This window comes from Watersipora subatra, chromosome 1 (genome assembly GCF_963576615.1).
Source record: "Watersipora subatra chromosome 1, tzWatSuba1.1, whole genome shotgun sequence".
In the NCBI taxonomy this organism is placed as follows: domain Eukaryota; kingdom Metazoa; phylum Bryozoa; class Gymnolaemata; order Cheilostomatida; family Watersiporidae; genus Watersipora; species Watersipora subatra.
In genome coordinates, this window is record NC_088708.1 from 5,076,199 (window position 1) to 5,096,768 (window position 20,570).

General features: G+C 36.1%; 1 protein-coding gene across 1 annotated transcript; it reads left to right on the top strand.

The window, feature by feature from the left end:
• The first annotated feature begins 6,728 nt into the window (after positions 1-6,728).
• On the top strand, positions 6,729-12,141 carry LOC137400119 (uncharacterized). Its single transcript, XM_068086434.1, has 4 exons — positions 6,729-7,972; positions 9,371-9,558; positions 10,911-10,997; positions 11,527-12,141. The coding sequence occupies exons 1-4, from the start codon at positions 6,805-6,807 to the stop codon at positions 11,734-11,736; spliced, it is 1,653 nt and encodes a 550-aa protein (XP_067942535.1). The 5' UTR covers positions 6,729-6,804; the 3' UTR covers positions 11,737-12,141.
• Positions 12,142-20,570: the final 8,429 nt, after the last annotated feature.

Sequence of the window (20,570 nt, forward strand, 5' to 3'; positions counted from 1 at the left end):
CCAGGCAATGATTTTAAAAATGTTTTGGAACTCAACTACGTTTAGTATTTATATTAAAAACTAGCCTAGCAGCTAGTTTTTAATTTGATGCAGTAGTTATTCTCCCTTGTGATTAAAAATAGAACTAATTATTCACGGAATTTAATAATTCGCGGAATTGACTGTTCGCGAAATCGCGATTTTTTATAACCGACGAAGATTTTCATCCTGTAGGGTATTACATGCAAAAACAAGAATTAACGTTTTTAAAACAAAAAATATTTCCATCGTTTGCTCAGATAGCTGTGTTCTGATTGTTGCTTTCGATTCAACGAACATCTTCTAGTTGTCCAATACCTTCCACAATATCGTCTTGCTTCAATTCTTCTGCACTGCTGAATCTGTCGATATTAGCATCCGAACAATTTTTTGGCAGAGCAATACTTTCGCGTGCTCCATTTAGCGCGGGTGCTAAGTTTGCTCGCTAAACGTATAACCGTTGGTTCAAAATTTGCGAACCGGTTTTTATATGCATGTCCTTTGAAGTATTAGGACTGTTTAACAAAGAACTACTATTAGCCTGAGGTAGTTAGTTGTTATTTCTATGGCGTCGCTTTCCAGGTTCCATCTACCATCGTAAATTTAAGTCATTTTTATAGATGTAGGCTAATTCGAAGTAGAAAGACCGCTTCAAACAGAGAGCTACTACTAACCTGAGACCGAGATTGATTATTGCTCTGTTGTTGCTTTCAAAGTTTTAACGAAAAAAATGAAAAACTTTGGAATTGAACAATGAGAGAATTAACTGTTATTGATATAAACGATTGATTATAATACGATTTTGTGTACACTTTTCTACTGATCAGTTGATAATATGGGCTCTGAAAGATCAAATGATGTCAAAGTGGCGTTCAATTGGAGAGTGGCGGTCTATTTTTCAACCCTTCTCTCAGGGAGGCAGTCAATTGAAGTTGGCGCTCAAATAGAGGTGGCCTTCAATTAGAGGTTTTAAGGTATTTGCAAAATTTTATAATGCCGATTCCGGCTAACCTATTTACTATCAGCTAGTTGCAAATCCATCAATGTGATGCGTATAACCAGAAGTGGAAATCAGCCCAATGGTGCAATGCATTATCGCTGCAAATGTACAACCACAAGCTGCTCAAATTGATTACCTTAGTAAGATTCACCACTCTTCAGCATCTTCCTGCTTTCGAAAATAGATGTTTTTAGTATTGCCCTACGAAGTAAAAGAAATAAATGAAATCACTGCTGCGTTTATGTTGCCACCATTTGCAATATGATGATTCTCTTCCAGTTTTAAATAAATTTTTAGCAACTGTTTTCTCATTAATTTTATACTGTATTCTTAGAGAGTGTAGACTTCTTTGTGACTAGATTGTAACAGAAACCTTATTGTACACCTAACGCTTTCCTGGGAAGGGTTGAAAAAGGTATGTCTATCTATATGTATGATTTTAGTTTTTGGATTAATGTTGTTTATTCATGTCTTTAGTTTTTGCAATTTCAATCAACACTTCACATTATACTTTATTAGCTATATGTCATATGTTAATCAAGCCTTAAAAACTTTTAGCTTCACGGTGTTGAGATGTAAATGTACCACAACAAATACATCTATACGTCTGTGCGGAACTTCATTACTAATTCTGGGAGGTCAGTTACATTTGCCTACACTCCTCTGCCTACACACTACCTCTATTAAACACCATATCTATCTACATATCACCTCAGCCTACACGACACTTTACCTACACAACACTCCTACATACCTCTACCTACACACCTCTACCTACACACCGCTACTTACACACCTCTATTAACATATCTACCTAAAAACCATCTGTACCTACATGCCATCGCCACCTAAGCACCACATCTACCCACACAGCACCTTTACCTAAACACCTCTACTTACACACCTTTATCTACACACTTCTGCCTATACACCTCTGCCTACACACCTCTACTTACACACCTCTACCTACACACCATCTTTACCTATACACCTCTACTTACAGACTTCTGCTTACACACCTCTGCGTACACGCGACATCTGCCTACACACCTGCACACTTTTACCTACGGACTACCACTGCCTACACATTTTTGCCGACCCGCAATCTCTACCTGCACGCCATTTTTTCATGCATCAGCTGGAATATATTTTTGTTCATTTGTATTTAGTGTTAAGGCGAAGTGACATTAAAATGTCTCTATTGAATATTATAATGGTGTCTTACATATTTTTAATTTTATGCTTAATTATTTAGCTAGTTTTTATTATAAATTGGTTTTACTGCGATATGTCATACGTGAAGTATTTATCATTAAGTTTTAGAACTGTGGAACAAATTAAACAATATGTTGTGTGATTTAATTGTAAAATTCAGTCCAACGTATCTCTACCTTGACATATGAAGAAAGTCTTGAATTAATTCGATTTTGTATGCCAGCGTTTAACTGTTAACACTTAGTGAATACACAAGTATATCCATGTGTGCATGCGTTATACACTCAAATCTATGAGATCAGTGTGCTACTTTCGAAAATTTGGTGCTCACTACTGGCAAATTAAATATTGTGAACCAAGTTAGTGACCTTAGTAATCTGAATTATGTATGTTGTGTTTTATTTTTGTAAGAGTACATATTGTAGACTTATGTTTTGATAAAGGTCCAAAATTAGTCCGAGCGCACTAAAAATCGCACACAAAGCATGTATAACATAAGCACACTAACCGTTAGGTCGGTAGTCACTCGCGTTTCAAGTTTGTAAGTCAGAAAAGGTTTTGCTAAATGTCTCTAAAATAGAGCCATCTGTAAGTCAAAATGGGCAGTTTAAAAGTAGTGTCACAACTCATTGGCTAAACAAACCGAGTTGCTTAAGAATACATTTGCTTGTATAGGCTGAAGAATCTGGCGTTTGCATAGAGCTAAAATGATACAAATTTACCTTCACTGATACTAGCTATTTGTTAACATGCCAGCTGTTCATGAGTAACCTTTTTGAAACACAAAGGTAAGTTGGTGTTGTCCATACACAGCTTGGTTGCGTTTGAACTGGTCAAGCAACTCCAGTTTTAAAAATCACTGTTTATCTGTTGTGTTTTTTTCTAAGTTTTGCAGAAGTGCACTTGACGTTGTGTGCACTTGGCGTTGTATGTTCTATAATATGTAGGCCTAACATAATAATATAAACATGCTGTCTTAGCAACAAGACTGCGTGTGTTGGCCAAGTAAAGAGAAAATGTATATATACAGTCAAACATGGATAACTCGAACTTCACGGGACCGAGCAAAAGTGTTCAAGTTATCAGAGTGTTCAAGTTATCAGATCACTGTCACAAGTCCATGTATTTATTTATTTATTAGTAGATACAGATAATAGAAATCAAAAGCATAAATGGCTTGTTTCAAATTAAATGCTTCTAATGTAAAGTTTAAAACTTTTTTTATCAAAAAGTATAGGAGATTTTTCTATCACTTGAGATTGTTTTGTTGTTTGAGGTGATGTTATTGCCAGAACGTTTTTTAGATTGAAATTGGCAAAACTTGATTGTTGTTGAAATGCTCAGAAGAAAAGACATCTTTTTCTTTTGAGTGTTTTAACCGAGATCAATTTTGCTGATTTTTCTTGAAGTTTATGCGAAGGTCACCTCACTTTTCCATGTTTCCGAAGGCAATCGCTAAGCGGATATTTGGTAAAAATCAAAATTCACCAAACCTTTAGAAAAGTCGTTGACAAAAATATTTTGCCGACGGTGGTAATAATGACGCCTATGATTTACGAAAAGTTGAGGTTTACCTTTATGACTTGGTATAAAGTGATTTTCTAAAGCGATAGCAACCGTCTCGGTAGCCGTTGGGAAAAAACTGTTCGAGTTAACAGAGTTGAGGTCGAGTTATCCCACGACCAAACAAGAGTGAAACGATTGATTGGGAGAATTATGATAAATGCACATGTGCACACAACTCCCGAAAAATTATCCGTTAACGGCCGTCACCAAACCCTTGCAACGAAATCCTATCAACAGATTTAACTATTTTTCAGTAAAGTCGTTTAAGTATAATAACGATACAGAACGCATATAAACCTATTTAAATATGTTACCAAGCCTTTGAAAGGTTACCGCAAATTCCTAAAACTAACCCATCGGATCGGATTATACATAAATAGACAGATTTATTAGGACGAAAATCGTCACAAAACGCTTGAAAAGCTTGGTTTAATAAAATTTAAGACCGGAAATTGAAACGCCGAGGAACAGAGAATAGAACGATAAAGTCTTGCGCATTTCACTAAAAAATATTGCACTTTTCACCAGTCTATAGCATTGTTCCCAAGGTTTCGGCAATTAACATAGGAGTACAGAAATCGTTTCATTCTTGTCGATTTCAATTTTTTCATTTTCAATTTCATTTGCTGACACATTTGAGTACTTTCGTATTCTAACTGATGTCCAACGAAGTATAAGTAAAGGAAATGACGATGATATTTTTTAACAGTTCTTATGAGATAATTACAATAGTTTATTATAAGTTTGGATGACTACAGAACAATGACTACGTAGTAAAGATTTTCTAAAAATCTAACGCAGTGTAAGTAGCCTAAAGGGAAAGACGATGATATTTTTTTCTAACGGTTCTAATGAGATTATTACAATAATTAATTATAGGTTTGGATGACTACAGAACAATGGCTACGTAGTACAAATTTTCTAAAAATCTATATCAGTGCATTTTACTTCTAATATTGGCCGATATTGCATTTCTCTTTTTGCAGGAGGAGAGATATAAACATATAATCTTTTCCTTTCATTATTGCTATTTGTTGTATATATAATAACACCCACACCTAGTACATTACAGCTACCATTGCAGTTATCCTATTTGACTGCTAATATTGCATTTCTCAACCATCCGTACCCTTTCTTTTTTCCAATATCACTTTGGACGTGGGCTGTATGACAGTGGAATTTCTAGTTTATAGCAATTTATCATTACATGGGAACGGACCAAAGAAACCGTTCGAGTTAACCATGTGTTCGAGCTATCCGTGGGCAAGTTATCCATGTTTGACTCTATGTACGTGTAGCATATACATGAAGCTTTTTGGTTGCGCCTAACTTTGTACCAATTGTACAAAAGACCAGCTTGTACATTTGATCGTGTTTTGAGGAGCTTCGTTACGCTTGGTTGTATTGTTATTTCTGGTGTTGATAGTGATTTACTTTGACTAGCAGAAATCACATTGTTAAAATGAATTCATTGTGTCACACCACCCTGATCAACGTTAGTCGTAGATTATTCATAATGTGATCTAAGTTGTGCCTAGCTGCAGCTGTGCCATTTTTCTGTTTCGCAGGAGGAAGCAATGGCCAGTTCGGTTGAATCCTACACAGCTGTGCGCTTTAGTTTAATCATGGGAGCAACTAGCAGAGCGATGTGTGCAGTGATTGAATTAGAATAGACTTAAAGGTCTTTTAAAGGTCATTAGAGTAAAGCCTAAAGATGCCATTCTCATTCACAGCAGAAATTGGTTAGTTCTGTTTTGCATTTTGGTACTCTTTTCCCTCTATTATCTACAACTGATTACAAAAAGCCAAAAAGTTTGTTTCTATTTAACTTTTGAAGACACAGAATTACGTCAGCAGTTCATTTGGTTAGTTTCGCAAATTTTAACTCGTTACAGATTTGATCAGGTCTAAAAAACAAACTAGTCTTGAATAACTTAGTGTTTTCCGTTCAGATTGCCCATATAGATAGCTTGTACCACAACATGATTGCCCATATAGATAGCTTGTTGCACTACATGATTGCCCATATAGATAGCTTGTACCACAGCGTGATTACCCATATAGATAGCTTGTACCACAACACGATTGCCCATATAGATAGCTTGTACCACAACATGATTGCCCATATAGATAGCTTGTACCACAACATGATTGCCCATATAGATAGTTTGTACCGCAACATGATTGCCCATATAGATAGCTTGTACCACAACATGATTGCCCATATAGATAGCTTGTACCACAACATGATTGCCCATATAGATAGCTTGTACCACAACATGGTTGCCCATATAGATAGCTTGTACCACAACATGGTTGCCCATATAGATAGCTTGTACCACAACACGATTGCCCATATAGATAGCTTGTAACACAACACGATTTTCATACCGGTCAGAGACAATAAGCCTTGCATAGATGTAGGAATTAAATGTCTGGCTGCAACTTTATAACTTAGTCATTTGTGTTGTCAATTTCTTATGATTAGCTATTTAAACTATTTGTAGTACTGATTCGCTTTTCAATCAGTCATAATTGCCCACTCCGCTCTCTCGCTCCTGCTCCGAAAACATTGATGTGTGATTCACATAGCCTCAGATTTGTTATTGGCATGTTTTGAGATCTGACATACCACTTGTATTTGCAAATATTCTCAGTAAATCTCTGAGCATTTCCGTGAGTAAAAGCTTACGGTAAAAACAGTAATGCCATATTGTTTTGATCAATGCAAGCAAACAAAAAGCAATCTCACATAATTAGCTTCTTGACCTGTTTATACAGTTTTAGCTGAGCTAAGCATTTGAAAGCCTGTGTGAGAAGCCAAACAATTTATTGAGTTTGTCCAGTTAGTGATAAGGTATTAAATTGTTGGGTGCCGCAACTTGATAAACAAAGCGCAATGTTCTAATAAACCATTGTACCGCAACACCTGATGCTGTTCAAGCATAAGCGGAGCAGATAATCAACCTGCGCATAATAGAATCACTGCACTGCTTTTCTAGCGCATGATGGATGTTGGAAAGTTTCGTCTTGGAGGTGAACTCTCAGATATTGAAGTAGTTGTCAATGGCAAGAAACTGCAGCTTCATAGATTTCCTCTCTACACAAGATCAAACTTCTTTCTAAAAGAATTTGCGAAATTAACTTTGACTAATTCTATAGCGCTGGAGAGCTTCCCAGGAGGGATAGACATGTTCACCATCATTGCTGATTACTGCTACAATATCTCTGTAGATATAACGGTTGACAATGTCGTAGGACTTCGATGCGGGGCAAAGTATCTTGAGATGTATGGCTCTGGAAACCTTTACGAAAAAACTGGAGTGCTTATTGAGGAAATATTGAGCAACGCGCGCAAGGGTAAAGATCTTCCGCTGTTGGTTAAATTGATAGCCAGCATTCCTAAATATAAGACCAATGAGACTACTAAACACGCTCTTGATCAGTGCTGCTCAGCTTTAGTGCATTATTGGAACAAGACTCAATTCAGTACTACAGCAATTGAACAAATCAAAAGAAAAGATATTCTCGCAATTTTTATGCATATGGAGTTTGAGTTTTTCATTTCATTGCTTAAGATACTTAAGCGGAAATCTACCAACTCCGATGCTTTAGATGCGCTCGTATCCGAATACATACTTCAAGATTTGGATGGTGACGCTGTTAATAGCTGCAATGGAAAAGAACTTGAGGTTTCTGATAAAGAAACGGAGACTCGTGTTTTAGAGTCTGGTCAAGCCGGGTCTACTGAGCTTCCAGTTGCCTTTAGTTCAGAGAAGCTCGAAAGAGTTCAGAAACTGCTAGATGATATTCAGCCTAACATCTCTCAAGGCGCTGCTTCCAAGTGGTTAAAGCCACTCTTAGAAGCTTACTCACAAGTAGATGGCAGTGACATAGTTCTTGGAAGCATTGCAGCTGCAATGGTGAATCAAGTAGATGGGGACAGCATTCTAAAAATGTCGGAGGATGCATTAATCTCGTTTGCTGAAAAAGTGAACCCTGCCAATTTAAGTGAACTAACTAAAGATCTTATCGCAGAAAATCTTGTAAAGCGTGTAGATGCTGATCATCTAACAGCCGCCGGTTTCATGAAAATCATTCGAAGACTGGAATTACACCAGGCTTCATGCCAAGACAACTTACTATACGTGTTGAGTTTGCTAAACAGCAAATGTAAGTAAATATTCAAAATCGATACTCTGTCACTTTATCATCTGTAGACCATGAAGGGCGGTGGAGCGGGCAAGTAGTCAATTACATCATTATAAAAAACAGACAAAACTTTCCATGCCTTCTTTGCAAGAATCGGCTTGCTTGCTTCTTTCTCAAACATACTATTGACCTAGTATCACCGCAGCTTTTGATCTATTTTTACATACTGTGTAAACAGTTGGCTAGCAATGCGTATGTATTTTAGCATACCAAACAGCGTCTAAAAAGGCGTAATAATTTCTACAGGCTGTAGTGCCAGTATTACTTTGAGCAGTTTACAAATGGCTATCTGGAAATTTAATCAATCTGAGCCTATAAGCCAACTACAGTAAACTATTGGAATATATTAGATGCTAATCAGCCTAGAGAGTGTCAGTTTATGAGGAATAGCGTGATGTTCAATACCCTTAGTGAGCCTACATAGTCTCAACTACATATAGATAAGATATGATCATAGACTATACAGTATACCCATGATAGCGAACACAAATTGGACACCTTCTGGATTGTGCTTCAAGCTTAGTAATTATTCATCACGGAACAAGTATGTCATAGAGTTCATGATCTGCTTCGTTCAATAGCTCTGCTCAGTGTATATTGAGGCAATCTGCAATTGCTCACTCATTATTTAGTAGTTATAGCATGGTCCAAGTAGCTGTATCTGATCAAGCATTAAGTGTGTGCCCCAAGGAATTTCATTTGAAGTCATTGTAAAAAGCAACCTTTGTAATTGTATTATTTTGGTATTAAGTTTACGTAGCTGTAAATTGTAATCAAAGTCATTCTTCGTAAGATGTTGTTTGTCAGTATAGTTAATCTGATTGATTTTGTTTGCATATAGTACTTTTATTGATGATGCGTGTAATACTAGAAGTTTATAACTTTCAGTTGCGTGATATTTACTCATGTTTCCCTTGGAATCTCTTGTTATTATAACAACTGCTTAACTAGATACCATGAGTAATGGTATGCTTTTTACAAAGTGAAAGATACGACCTTGTCTAGCAACTCTTTTTGATTCACAATTTAACATTAATATAAAACGCTCGGTGGCCTTGAGCACTTCTGCAGAGTGTATGCAAGTTAAAACTGTAAATAAAATCGACTGTTTCTAGTTGCCACAAAAATGCAATGTATAAAGTTGCTGAGAATTTGTTTAGAGTCTGAGAACTATTGCGACATAAAATATTGCAATGATTACAATCAATACCCTCCTCATCAGGGGCTGTGAGAACTGCTGCTCCTTGGGAATAAAATTATTCACCATGCGGTCTGTTAGTATGTATACCAAAGCTGTATGCATGGGATTATACTAAGTACCTATCAATCACGCAAATCAAATACTTCTTGTTCCACTAGCTGACGGCTTGGGAGAAGCGGATTTAAAGGAATGCTTGGCTATGATCAATATGAAGAATTGCTCTGTAAAAGCCCTACGTCACGCTCAGCAGACGAACAGCATTCCTGCAGACTTAGTGCTCATCGCTGCCTTGGATCTTTGCGAGAAACTTCAGGAGAAGTATGATGCCTCAGCACAAATCATCCAGGTTGGCCAAGCTCTCTGTGTTTGCCTGAGTAAACTCCTACTTGACTTGAGCAATGCTCATGAGCATGCTGTAATAATTCCCTATAAACTCTGAAAGGTCTTCTGTTAGAAAATGCCATTAGAAAAAGATTAGTTGCAGACAGATGTAATTAAAAAACCACATGATGTGTTATACACACTGCAACTAAAATTATAATGACTGTTTCTTGAACTTGAGGTTATGATGAAATGAGGTTTCCATTCATTTACTTATTAGTATGTGACAAAGGTTTATCGTGGAAGACAAGATTGTGAAAACAGTAATTCCTTGGTATTTTCTTTGATTCGCATATTCAGAGTCATCTTCTCAGGCCTGCGCTAGCTTGAAAAAACTTGTCCTAGTTATTGCTTTACAAATTGTTATATCAGAAATGTAGTGGACAGTATGATTTTTTAAGGATAATTGCTTAAGGTAAGTTTATCTAACCTGACATACCAAGACTAAACATGCCAATTATAATATGTCATCTTCAAACATATTTACATGTTAGCTCCATTTTTGCTCCAGTGTTCTTTCATGCTCTCTAGCAACACGTATTTCACTTTCTTGCTTAAAAGTATGAATTTGGCGCATTTATAGCAAATGTTCCTTTTTAATCCTTGTAAAAAGATGAGCTGGGAGTCTGAAGTACTGCCATTTTTTGTGTTTTATTGTTCCAAAGCCAACTGAAAATACCTAAAAGTTGCGTATGCATTTTTATACTGACTTGGCTGTTATCACAGGTTGTCAGAAAAAGTTAGAAATGTTATAATTATTTAAAAATAATACGATAATACCGCTAGTCCACATTGTAACAACTTCAGTCAAAAATTTGTCATACAGTATTCTGCTTTTAAAGTTCAAACATAGTTGTGTTTTAGTTCTAACAAACTTCAAATGTATTCATGAGTAAAATATCTAACATTAAAAGTCAACCAGCAATCTCTTAGTAGTGTTTATAGTTGGCCTGCTTCAAACCCTACAGCTGAGTGCATTTACACTTGACCTTCATGTGTATGACATGACGTTAACCAAACTGTAAAGCAATGCTGGTATATAGAATAACTTAGCAAGAGCTTTCTAAAAATAAGGAGAGCTCTCTCAATTGTCTGCAAGCCTTTCTTCAGCAAGCCTTCCACTCGCTATGTATCTAAATCCTTGAGCACTGTAAGGGGCAGGAATATTGAATGATTCGTGAATGGCATCTTACGAAGTGGCTCATAGCACTAGTTATATGTGCAAAGAGACACACGCTGAGAGCTGATTGCTTACTGTTTATTAAAAGTATTGTATCTCACATCTGCTAATCCAATTCCTTTGTGAATATATTCTAGGACCAGGAGAAGGAGATCTCAAGCCTGATGCTTGATAACTTTGGCATGTTGAGAAATGATGTGAGTCCTCAGAGACATTCAAAGCAGGTACAGTATTCTAAATAGACGTTCAACTCAGACCGCAAGTTTTATTTTGTGCTGAGCTGAATTCAAAGAACATAAATAAAACTAAAAAATGTTGTGTCGTTTGCATCATTTGAAGTAGGGAGCAATTATGCCAGTGCTCAGCAGCACGCCTCATAGCAATTAGTTTATTTTTTTGCGCAAAGATCAATAAATACCATTCTATCAATTATGAAAAGTGTGAATAATATAGTTTCCCAAGGAGGCTTATGATATACAATGTTAATTATATAATACTTCATTAATGGTTGAATAAAATATTAATTTTTATGTTAATATCAATTTTATTATTTAACTAAAGTTACTGGAAACTTTGTGCATATCATATTTTCTACCAAAAAGTCATAAGAGCTTTGATTATGTTTGAATGCTTAGCCAGATTGATCATTAGTCATCAGCTGCCATGAAAGTTTAGCTTCTTGATTACTTGTGTTCTAAATTCAAAGCACCTTATTGTAACATATCATTATGGTAGCTAAACACCTCATTTTAGGTCAGAGTATCCTCCCACAGCAACTTTTATGCCTCCCCGACTAGGTCAGACTCTAGAAGTGGCTCGAGTTCGTCGACTAGCAATGGAAGGACGGTCGATGGGCTGTGGTCAGATCACACTTTAACTCAGTCGACCAACTCTCTTCAAGAACACAACACAAAACTCAGCGAGTATCTTCACCGACAGCGGCAGACCAAACTGTGGAAATAAAAAATTTCTTCGAGTTTCAAAACATTTCGACTATTTCAAATAGACGCATTTTTATTTATCAGGTTTAGTATTTTGTATAAGAATGTTTGCGTATATTCGTAACAGTGAAATTTTTTGTAATTATGATTTTTTTCTGGTTATGGTAGTAGTTTGTATATTAATTGTCAAATGTTACTAGCATTATAGATAAAACGATTTTGTAGCATCTTTGTTTTTTAAAGCATATAATGCTAGTTGGACAGTGTGTGTGACATTTTGGGTGTGGAATAGAAGTAGCAGTATTTAAAAGGATATTTCCGTCCAATTTTTGTGCTGTTTTGTCAGTGTGTGCGCCTAGCTTATTAGAACTGTGCCGAGTTGTTAGTGTCTATGATTTAAAGAATTAAACTTTTGAAAAACACAAAATTATTATGTTAAAACCTTTTCGATGTCTATGGCATCACCTAGACTCTGAGGATAGGCAATAATGGCTTACAATTTGTGTTGTATTGCTTTATAGTTGAGGTTGCAGCCTGCTTAGCACAATGCAGTCTCATGATATACGATTTTAATTATATAATAGTTCATTAATGATTGAATAAAATAACCATAAATGCTAAGCAAACTCATGAGACTGCTTAGCACAATGCAGCATCATAAGTTCCAACATTGTTAGCATTTTTGCTAAAACAAGATCTCATATAAAATATGATAGCCTTACGTAATTCTGCAAGCTGAGCGTGATTATACAATATTCGCTTTTTATTGATGGAATCGGTTGATGTGCGTAAGACTTTTCACTAATAAACTCTGTTAGCTTCTTTAGGCCAGTACATATATATGTAATCAGTGGCACCAAATCTGCAGATTTACGGCAAATTTTTTACACAGTGTTAGTATTGTTGCCAGCAATGCAAAACATCAGTGGATTTTCTGAAAAGCCTAGTACAAATAAACCGAGATGGTTCAGAATAGCTCTTGCGTTAAACTGAGAACTACAAGAGATGAACAACCTGTATTCAATAGGGATAAGCTGGAACTGAATATTATTAGACCGAGAAAACTAAACGGTAAAATCAAACCTCGTACAGGTGAGTTTCAATTAACTAACTTCAATCAGATCCCCTATTAATAACTGTGAGAAGATGTAGTAGACCCATGTTGCTGCTATAAATGCAATAGCAGCAGGCCTGCCCCCATCAGAGTCCAGTATATTTAGTTTCTCGTTGCTGCACGTAACAGTATTATACACATTCTATGACAGCATGATCACAAACTCCACTAAACACTATCGTCAACGACGAACGGGTAGCTACAATTATTATTGTGCACGTTTTTCCTTCAATGTTTTCAACTCAATGCGCTATGGTAAATATTACCCTTGTTATCAGCCGACCTGATACCGCTATTATCAGTCACATATCTGTCATGTTTTCTAAAGCTTAACAAGACTAATCCAATATTTGAAATTGCATTTGTCATGCCCTAGCAATGCTCTTACCTTAGTTATTCAAGTGCTTAAACTATCAGTGCATATATGACTGTATAACGGTAGCAATCTTTGGGCAATGTTCTACATGCTACATTCTACTGCATAAAAATAACACCGAAATTGACTTCATGTGTTACCCAGTTCTTCGTACAATCTGTATATTATCCTGAACAATAATCAATCTACCACTAATGTTTTTCCATTTATTACTCAATTGGTTGAGACAATGTTTATTAAAAAAATTCATATGAATAATTTTTCACTTTTGTTAAAAATAAATGGCATTCAAGTCAGCTAGAACACTTAATCATCAGTACATTGTCCTTGCAGGTAAGTGAAAATACAAAAGAAGGATTGCTAATAGTTGTCCCTACTCCTAATTAGTCAACCAACAGATATTCGATACGATAATAAACTATCTGTAAAAACTACTTAATTTTTCTCATCTTGAACCGCTCATACCTCAAACAATAACAATAAACTGACATTTCTTAGTTTATATCTCATTGCCACATTCCCACTTTCTATTTGAGCATCCAACCATAAAAATACGGTCAATGCCTTGAGATGAAGGTCATTTAAATTCTCAGTTGCAAAAGTAATTTGTAGTACTCGATGTACACCCATTTATTATAAGAGATATGGAACCTGTTTTTTCTTGTGCTATTCAGCTCTCCTCAAGGAATGTCCATTCCAACTCAAGCTGCTGTGCCCCTGCCATACATCCCTTATTATCTCAATTGCAAACTTGAGCTTTCCTAGTTTGTCCCCACTAACTTAGCTCCGTTTTCTGTCTCCATACAACATTGCTGGTCAGAGTGCAATCTGCTATTTTTAAACTCATATACGTCCTTGGTAACAAAATATTAACTATGCAATTCTGTAGTGGCTGTCATAAACTAGCTTGCTTGAACCTTTGCCTGGCTACAGAAGCTGAAAGAAATAGCGATTTTCAAACAATATCAAGCTCACAGAAAGGAGAGTCACTCCTCTGGTATAAGTTCACTGACTGGACACACCCATACTACCACAGATCAGAAGGGCAAAGCGCCTTAGATGCCGTTGTGAAGGACCTTAAGCCATATTGGAATCAGGTAGATAACCGCATGTAATATTTAGTGAGTTGTTCAGTGCAGTGAAACTTGCCATCAGAGAACAATACTCACGCTCACCAATGACCTAGTTCTAAGGTGTTTCTGTCATGCAATGTTAGCCTAACACTTCTATACAATTATAAATGTATTATCTTATGTTACAGTTTAAATTTACTTGGCGCACAAGCAATAGGAAGGATCTTAAACCCGTGATACATGTATGTACATGGCGTTTTATCATAATGGTGGCTAGCTTATGTAAATCTCAGAAGAGATAGCAAGTGACCTTTACAAGCTGTCTATAGCTAGCCCTATTAGTATATTTATTAGCAGTTCACTCGTACAGCATATCAATAACAATAGCAAAATTCACCATCAATCTAAAGATGCACTCAACAATTATAATACCGATTCTTTTAATCTTTTGTCAAAAGAAATACAATGCATACATAAACTTAGTAGTTTCAAGTCTTCCTCGCATACATTTTTTTTTGTGTTTATGACACTACATGCCGATACCTTTTTATTTATTGATTTTTTTGCACAATATATATATATAAAGAATTTTCTATTAAATTAATTAAGGACAGCAAAATAAAAAAAACTATATATATAGGCGTACTAGTTAAATGCCTGGCATTGCATGGGTATTAATAATCAGTTGGAGTTAACATAATTGCCTGCCACTTGCCATTAGTATGGTACATTGTCAATGGCTACTTTGAGTAAGCTATTATCCTATTGCTAAACTTACTAATAATAGTCGTGAGAGCAAGCTTTACTGACATTGCTCTGTAACATCATGCAGGGTAGCTATGCATATTCTAACCGAAATGACGACTCATCTCACCCAATAAATTAATTAATCTTGCATTGCTGAATTGGCTAGCACAATGCCTGGGAAATAGAAGGCTCCGAGATCAAATCTTCTGGGATACGAATTCTTCATTCAAGATTTTAATAGCTAGAGTCACACTGAATCGCAGACACAAACTTTGAGATTTATATACATGGACTAGCTACTTGGCCACTATATGGCCGAGTAGGATATACATATATAGTTTACTATATATATATTCTAAATGTGTATAACCTTATTTCACAATCCTAATTCATGATAGTATTATCAGAAAGCCAGTTGTATAAGATATACCTGTTCCCAATCTGCAACACAGAGAATGCATGTGATACTGCTTTGTGATTAATATGCTGTATTTACGCAGAAGTTCTGATCAGCTTGCTTATAAATAGGCTGATGCTCCATGCAGCTGTTGTATATTTTTAGTGTCCTATTATTTTATCTTTGGAACCCGCTATTTGTCATTTTAGGGGTTGTTTTAGTCTCATCTTATGCAAATCTCTGCCTGTAAGCATAGCTGTTTTTTTGACTGTAATAGGCCAATACTTATGATATAACATATCACTCATGTGAACTTGCGATTATCATTAATTTTGATGTCAATTTGGGAGTACCTGCTAATCTAAGGAATGATGCTTACCTTCATGTACATTTATAAGAATCTTGCCTAAGTTTCTGCGCATAACCTTTTGGCGCATTAGAATTTAGCCTGGATTCACTAACCTTGACATGTATTCTACTTGTGCTTTATGTGAGCTGTTCATGCAAAAGGATAGACATGCATGTCTGTCTCTTGATTGTCTATTCTTTTTAGAAGATGGCACCAAGTATTTTTTATGTGCAAAGGAGTCAACAGTTAGCTAAACCAAAGAACAATATGAATATTTAGGTAGTGCAAAAATAATAGAAACCGTGTCAAGTGGCTGCTAGCACATCTTTGGATAAAATTTTCTAGAAGCTTTCGGCAGAAAGCATACATCATACATGCTGCATACATCATGCAGTAATCTGTCAAATTGGTGTAGTATGGATGGGGTCATATATATAAATGTAAATATATACATTTAATATTTATATACATCTTATATATAAATATACATCATCTATATATATACATCTTATATGCAAATAGAAGTGTGTGTATTTTGTATCAGTAAAAGAAATAAAATGTTTTATTTCTCTTACTAAGACAAACCAATAGCTTACTCAAACTTACTTATTTGATAAAATGTTATAAATATATATGATGTATATATATTTATATATAAAATGTATAAATATATATGTATATACATCTATATATATAAGTTGTATACATATAGCGTACTGAACAGGTATAGCTTATACAACCGGCCTTCTGATAATACTATCATAAGGAGTGTGAAATAACGTTACCGTATACACGTTTAGAATAAGAAGTCGTAACAGTCGGATAACAGGATCTTATAGCTATGACAGAGGGGATAGCAACACATCATAGCTATGACAGGGGAGATAGCAACACGTCATAGTTATGACATCAGTAAATCTTTGACATCAGCATGCTCATTTCTACCAAGTTTTATCTTCAGTGTTAGCTGTTAGGTGCACCTAAAAATAGGTAGACAGACAACTCCGCAGCCAACATAGTTAACAACTTAACATTGCTGACAAACACAAACCGCTGTACTTCTCCAAGAAGAACATCAACAAATTTTTTTATAACTTTTCCAGTTTTACTAAATTTAGGAAGCCGTTCAGTATATAGGTCACAACTATATTACAAACAATTGTCTATAAATATAGATATCAAAAAATAATTGGTTTATATTAACTAATATTCGTAAAATAGTAAACAGTGTTTTGTACCGTATAATAGGGCTGTATCTTTTTCCACCAGTTTCCTAAGCATGTGTCTAGGCTTGTCTGTAAAAACACTCCAAAAATGGTCCAAGCCAAAAATTTTTATGAACAGGATGTGAACTTTTTCAATTTAACACCAGAGGGCAGCTTAACAACAAAAGGGAGTGTAACAACACAAAGGGAGTGTAATGGCAGAGGAGAGTGTAACAACAGAGGGGAGAGTAACGGCAGAGGAGAGAGTAACGATAGAGGGGAGAGTAACAACAGAGGGAAGAGTAACAACAGAGGGGAGTGTAACAACAGAGGGGAGAGTAACAACAGAGGGGAGAGTAACAACAGAGGGGAGAGTACCAACAGAGGGGAGAGTAACAACAGAGGGGAGAGTACCAACAGAGGGGAGAATAACAACAGAGGGGAATATAACAACAGAGGGGAGAGTAACAACAGAGGGGAGAGTAACAACAGAGGGGAATATAACAACAGAGGGGAGAGTAACAACAGAGGGGAGAGTAACAACAGAGGGGAGAGTAACAACAGAGGGAATTGTAACAACAGAGGGAAGAGTAACAACAGAGGGGAGAGTAACAACAGAGGGAAGAGTAACAACAGAGGGGAGAGTAACAACAGAGGGGAGAGTAACAACAGAGGGGATTGTAACAACAGAGGGGAGAGTAACAACAGAGGGGATTGTAACAACAAAGGAGAGTGTAATGAGTAGCTATTATAATTAACAACTGAATAGCTTACTGTCAGCAATCAGCATCACTTGTTTTTTGACAATGTACCAGTATAAAACCTCATTTTGTGCTCCATGATTTGGAGACAAGTCGCTTAAATTTATGGCCTGATACTTACTCATTAGGCTATAAAAAGCAACAAGGCACCTACAATATTATACACAATACGTACATTAGACTTTTTTTCAAGTTCATGTTTTGCAATCTTTATCGATAATTCATTGTGAAAGCTGTTTTGATCAACTGGGCTTATCAAAACAACTACTTATAAGGATTTTAACTATTTAACAAATCTGTAAACAATTACTAGGTGAAGGCTGATATAGATAACAGCTGATATAGATAACAGCTGATATAGATAACAGCTGATATAGATAACAGCTGATACAGATAACAGCTGATATAGATAACAGCTGATATAGATAACAGCTGATATAGATAACAGCTGATACAGATAACAGCTGATATAGATAACAGCTGATACAGATAACAGCTGATATAGATAACAGCTGATACAGATAACAGCTGATATAGATAACAGCTGATATAGATAACAGCTGATACAGATAACAGCTGATATAGATAACAGCTGATACAGATAACAGCTGATATAGATAACAGCTGATATAGATAACAGCTGATATAGATAACAGCTGATATAGATAACAGCTGATATAGATAACAGCTGATATAGATAACAGCTGATACAGATAACAGCTGATATAGATAACAGCTGATATAGATAACAGCTGATATAGATAACAGCTGATATAGATAACAGCTGATATAGATAACAGCTGATATAGATAACACCTGATATAGATAACAGCTGATATAGATAACACCTGATATAGATAACAGCTGATATAGATAACACCCATTTGTATGTTGAAGCCGATGAGAAGGCCAACAACGACATTTGGTCACTATGCAAGCATCTACAAGCCTCCCCGAAAGCATGAAGCTCTTGGCGCTGGCTATCAAGCATTGGCAGATTTGGACTACCACCAACCGAGACAGACATACAGCCGCTACACCCTACCAAATCCACAGACAGCATCTCTACACACCCTGCAAAACCCTTTAGAAAAACATCGATCTATACCCTGTCTAAGGGACCAAGGAATATTCAGTAGCGGCTCACACAACTACAACCATGAGTGTGGCTTGACAAACCTTGGCAGTGCAAAAGAGAATCAGTCCATCAGCAACAGAAACACAGAACAGTGTTCACTAGAAAAAGAGACACAGAGAGAGGTAGAAGGGAAAATTGCAGCAACCACCAAAAGAAATGCCCAGAGAACAAGGAAGCAGGTTTCGTGGGCTGACCAAGTTACCTATTCCGAGGATAGCAGTAGAATGATTACACAAATTGGTAAGCAGAACAGAAACAACAATGCTTGTAACTGTACCCAAGATGACGTACCTTTACAAGGACAAGAACTAATCACCAGGGCATTATCTGAATCAGCTACTGACAAATTAAGGGCAATGAAAGAAGGGAGATATTACCGTTACATGGATACAAACTCTCAGCAATGCATTAGTGATGTACCGACTGACTATTTTTCCCAAGAGGACAATATAGTGTACAACTTTGTAGCAAACGAGAATGAAGACTGCAGGTATGTTGCTGAAATATACAAACTGTTTAAGTTACAGTATAGTAATTTAACTTGAGGACTCATGCGTAGAATGTGTTACACATGTATTGGTACATAAGTTTTTATTAGGTTTCGAAATACTACCACAGATTCGCTTGCAGCAGGGATGAGTGAATGTGGATGCTAACGCTTGCGCAGCCCTATTGTGGAGTATAAAGTAACAAGCTAACATCGCTTGTTGAGGCTAATATTGCTGATACATGTAGGCTACAAATATTTCGGTATACATATAGGTATATACATAAATATATACCTATGTATGTAGATGTATATGATTTATGTTCCAGCATGCCAGGCAGTAAGGAGAAGAGCGGGCTAGAAAAGATGAAATATCTATTAGCTACTAATCAGATAAACTATCCATTGTAAGTTAATATCATGCCTTATTAATGCAAGAAAGCTACAAGACGACAGATTACATGAATATTAGATGTGCAAAGGCCTAGACACCTGGAAAAACAATGAGCTAGCATATCGGCTTCAAAAGGCATCCTTCAACATAAAAAATCCCTAATGACAGGAATTATGATATGAAGCTTGCGGTCTTATACTGTGCTATTACATGATTGTTTATCTTTCATATTGTAAGTCGTCTGCTGGTACTAATAAGTTGCGGATGATTTGATTACTCGTAAATATTCAGAAAACTTGTCTAATACAGATGAGCAATAATGCACTTTTATTCGTTGTGCAGCTGCAAACGAGGTATACCAGGCTATTCTGGGCATGTACCAGAGAGCATCGTTGACCTGCCTCTCATCAATCATTCAGCATGCACTACTAATCGAAGCTATCAGACGTCTTACAGAGACATCTTCTGCAGGTTAGTAAACTAGTCAACTAATAATGATATATATGTTTCTAGTAATAATCAGCTAATAATATTATATATGACTCTAGTAATAGTCAACTAATAACGTTATATATGACTCTAGTAATAGTCAGCTAATAATGTTATATATGACTCTAGTAATAGCCAGCTAATAATGCTATATATGACTCTAGTAATAGTCAGCTAATAATATTATACAGTAATACTTCAACTTACGAGTGCTTCAACGTACGAGAAACTTGAGATACGAGCCAGCTTTCAAGCAAGTTTTAGCACTAACATACGAGCCATGTTTGAGATACGAGCACTTGAGTCAGTTGCCAAGTATGCCAGAG

What these genes read in the sequence shown, in the direction of transcription:
- LOC137400119 (XM_068086434.1), top strand. Translation starts at nt 6,805, where the DNA reads ATGATGGATGTTGGAAAGTTTCGTCTTGGAGGTGAACTCTCAGATATT. An exon ending in CCTCAGCACAAATCATCCAG is followed by an intron (nt 9,559 to 10,910) that starts GTTGGCCAAGCT and finishes AATATATTCTAG; the next exon opens with GACCAGGAGAAGGAGATCTC. An exon ending in CTCAGAGACATTCAAAGCAG is followed by an intron (nt 10,998 to 11,526) that starts GTACAGTATTCT and finishes ACCTCATTTTAG; the next exon opens with GTCAGAGTATCCTCCCACAG.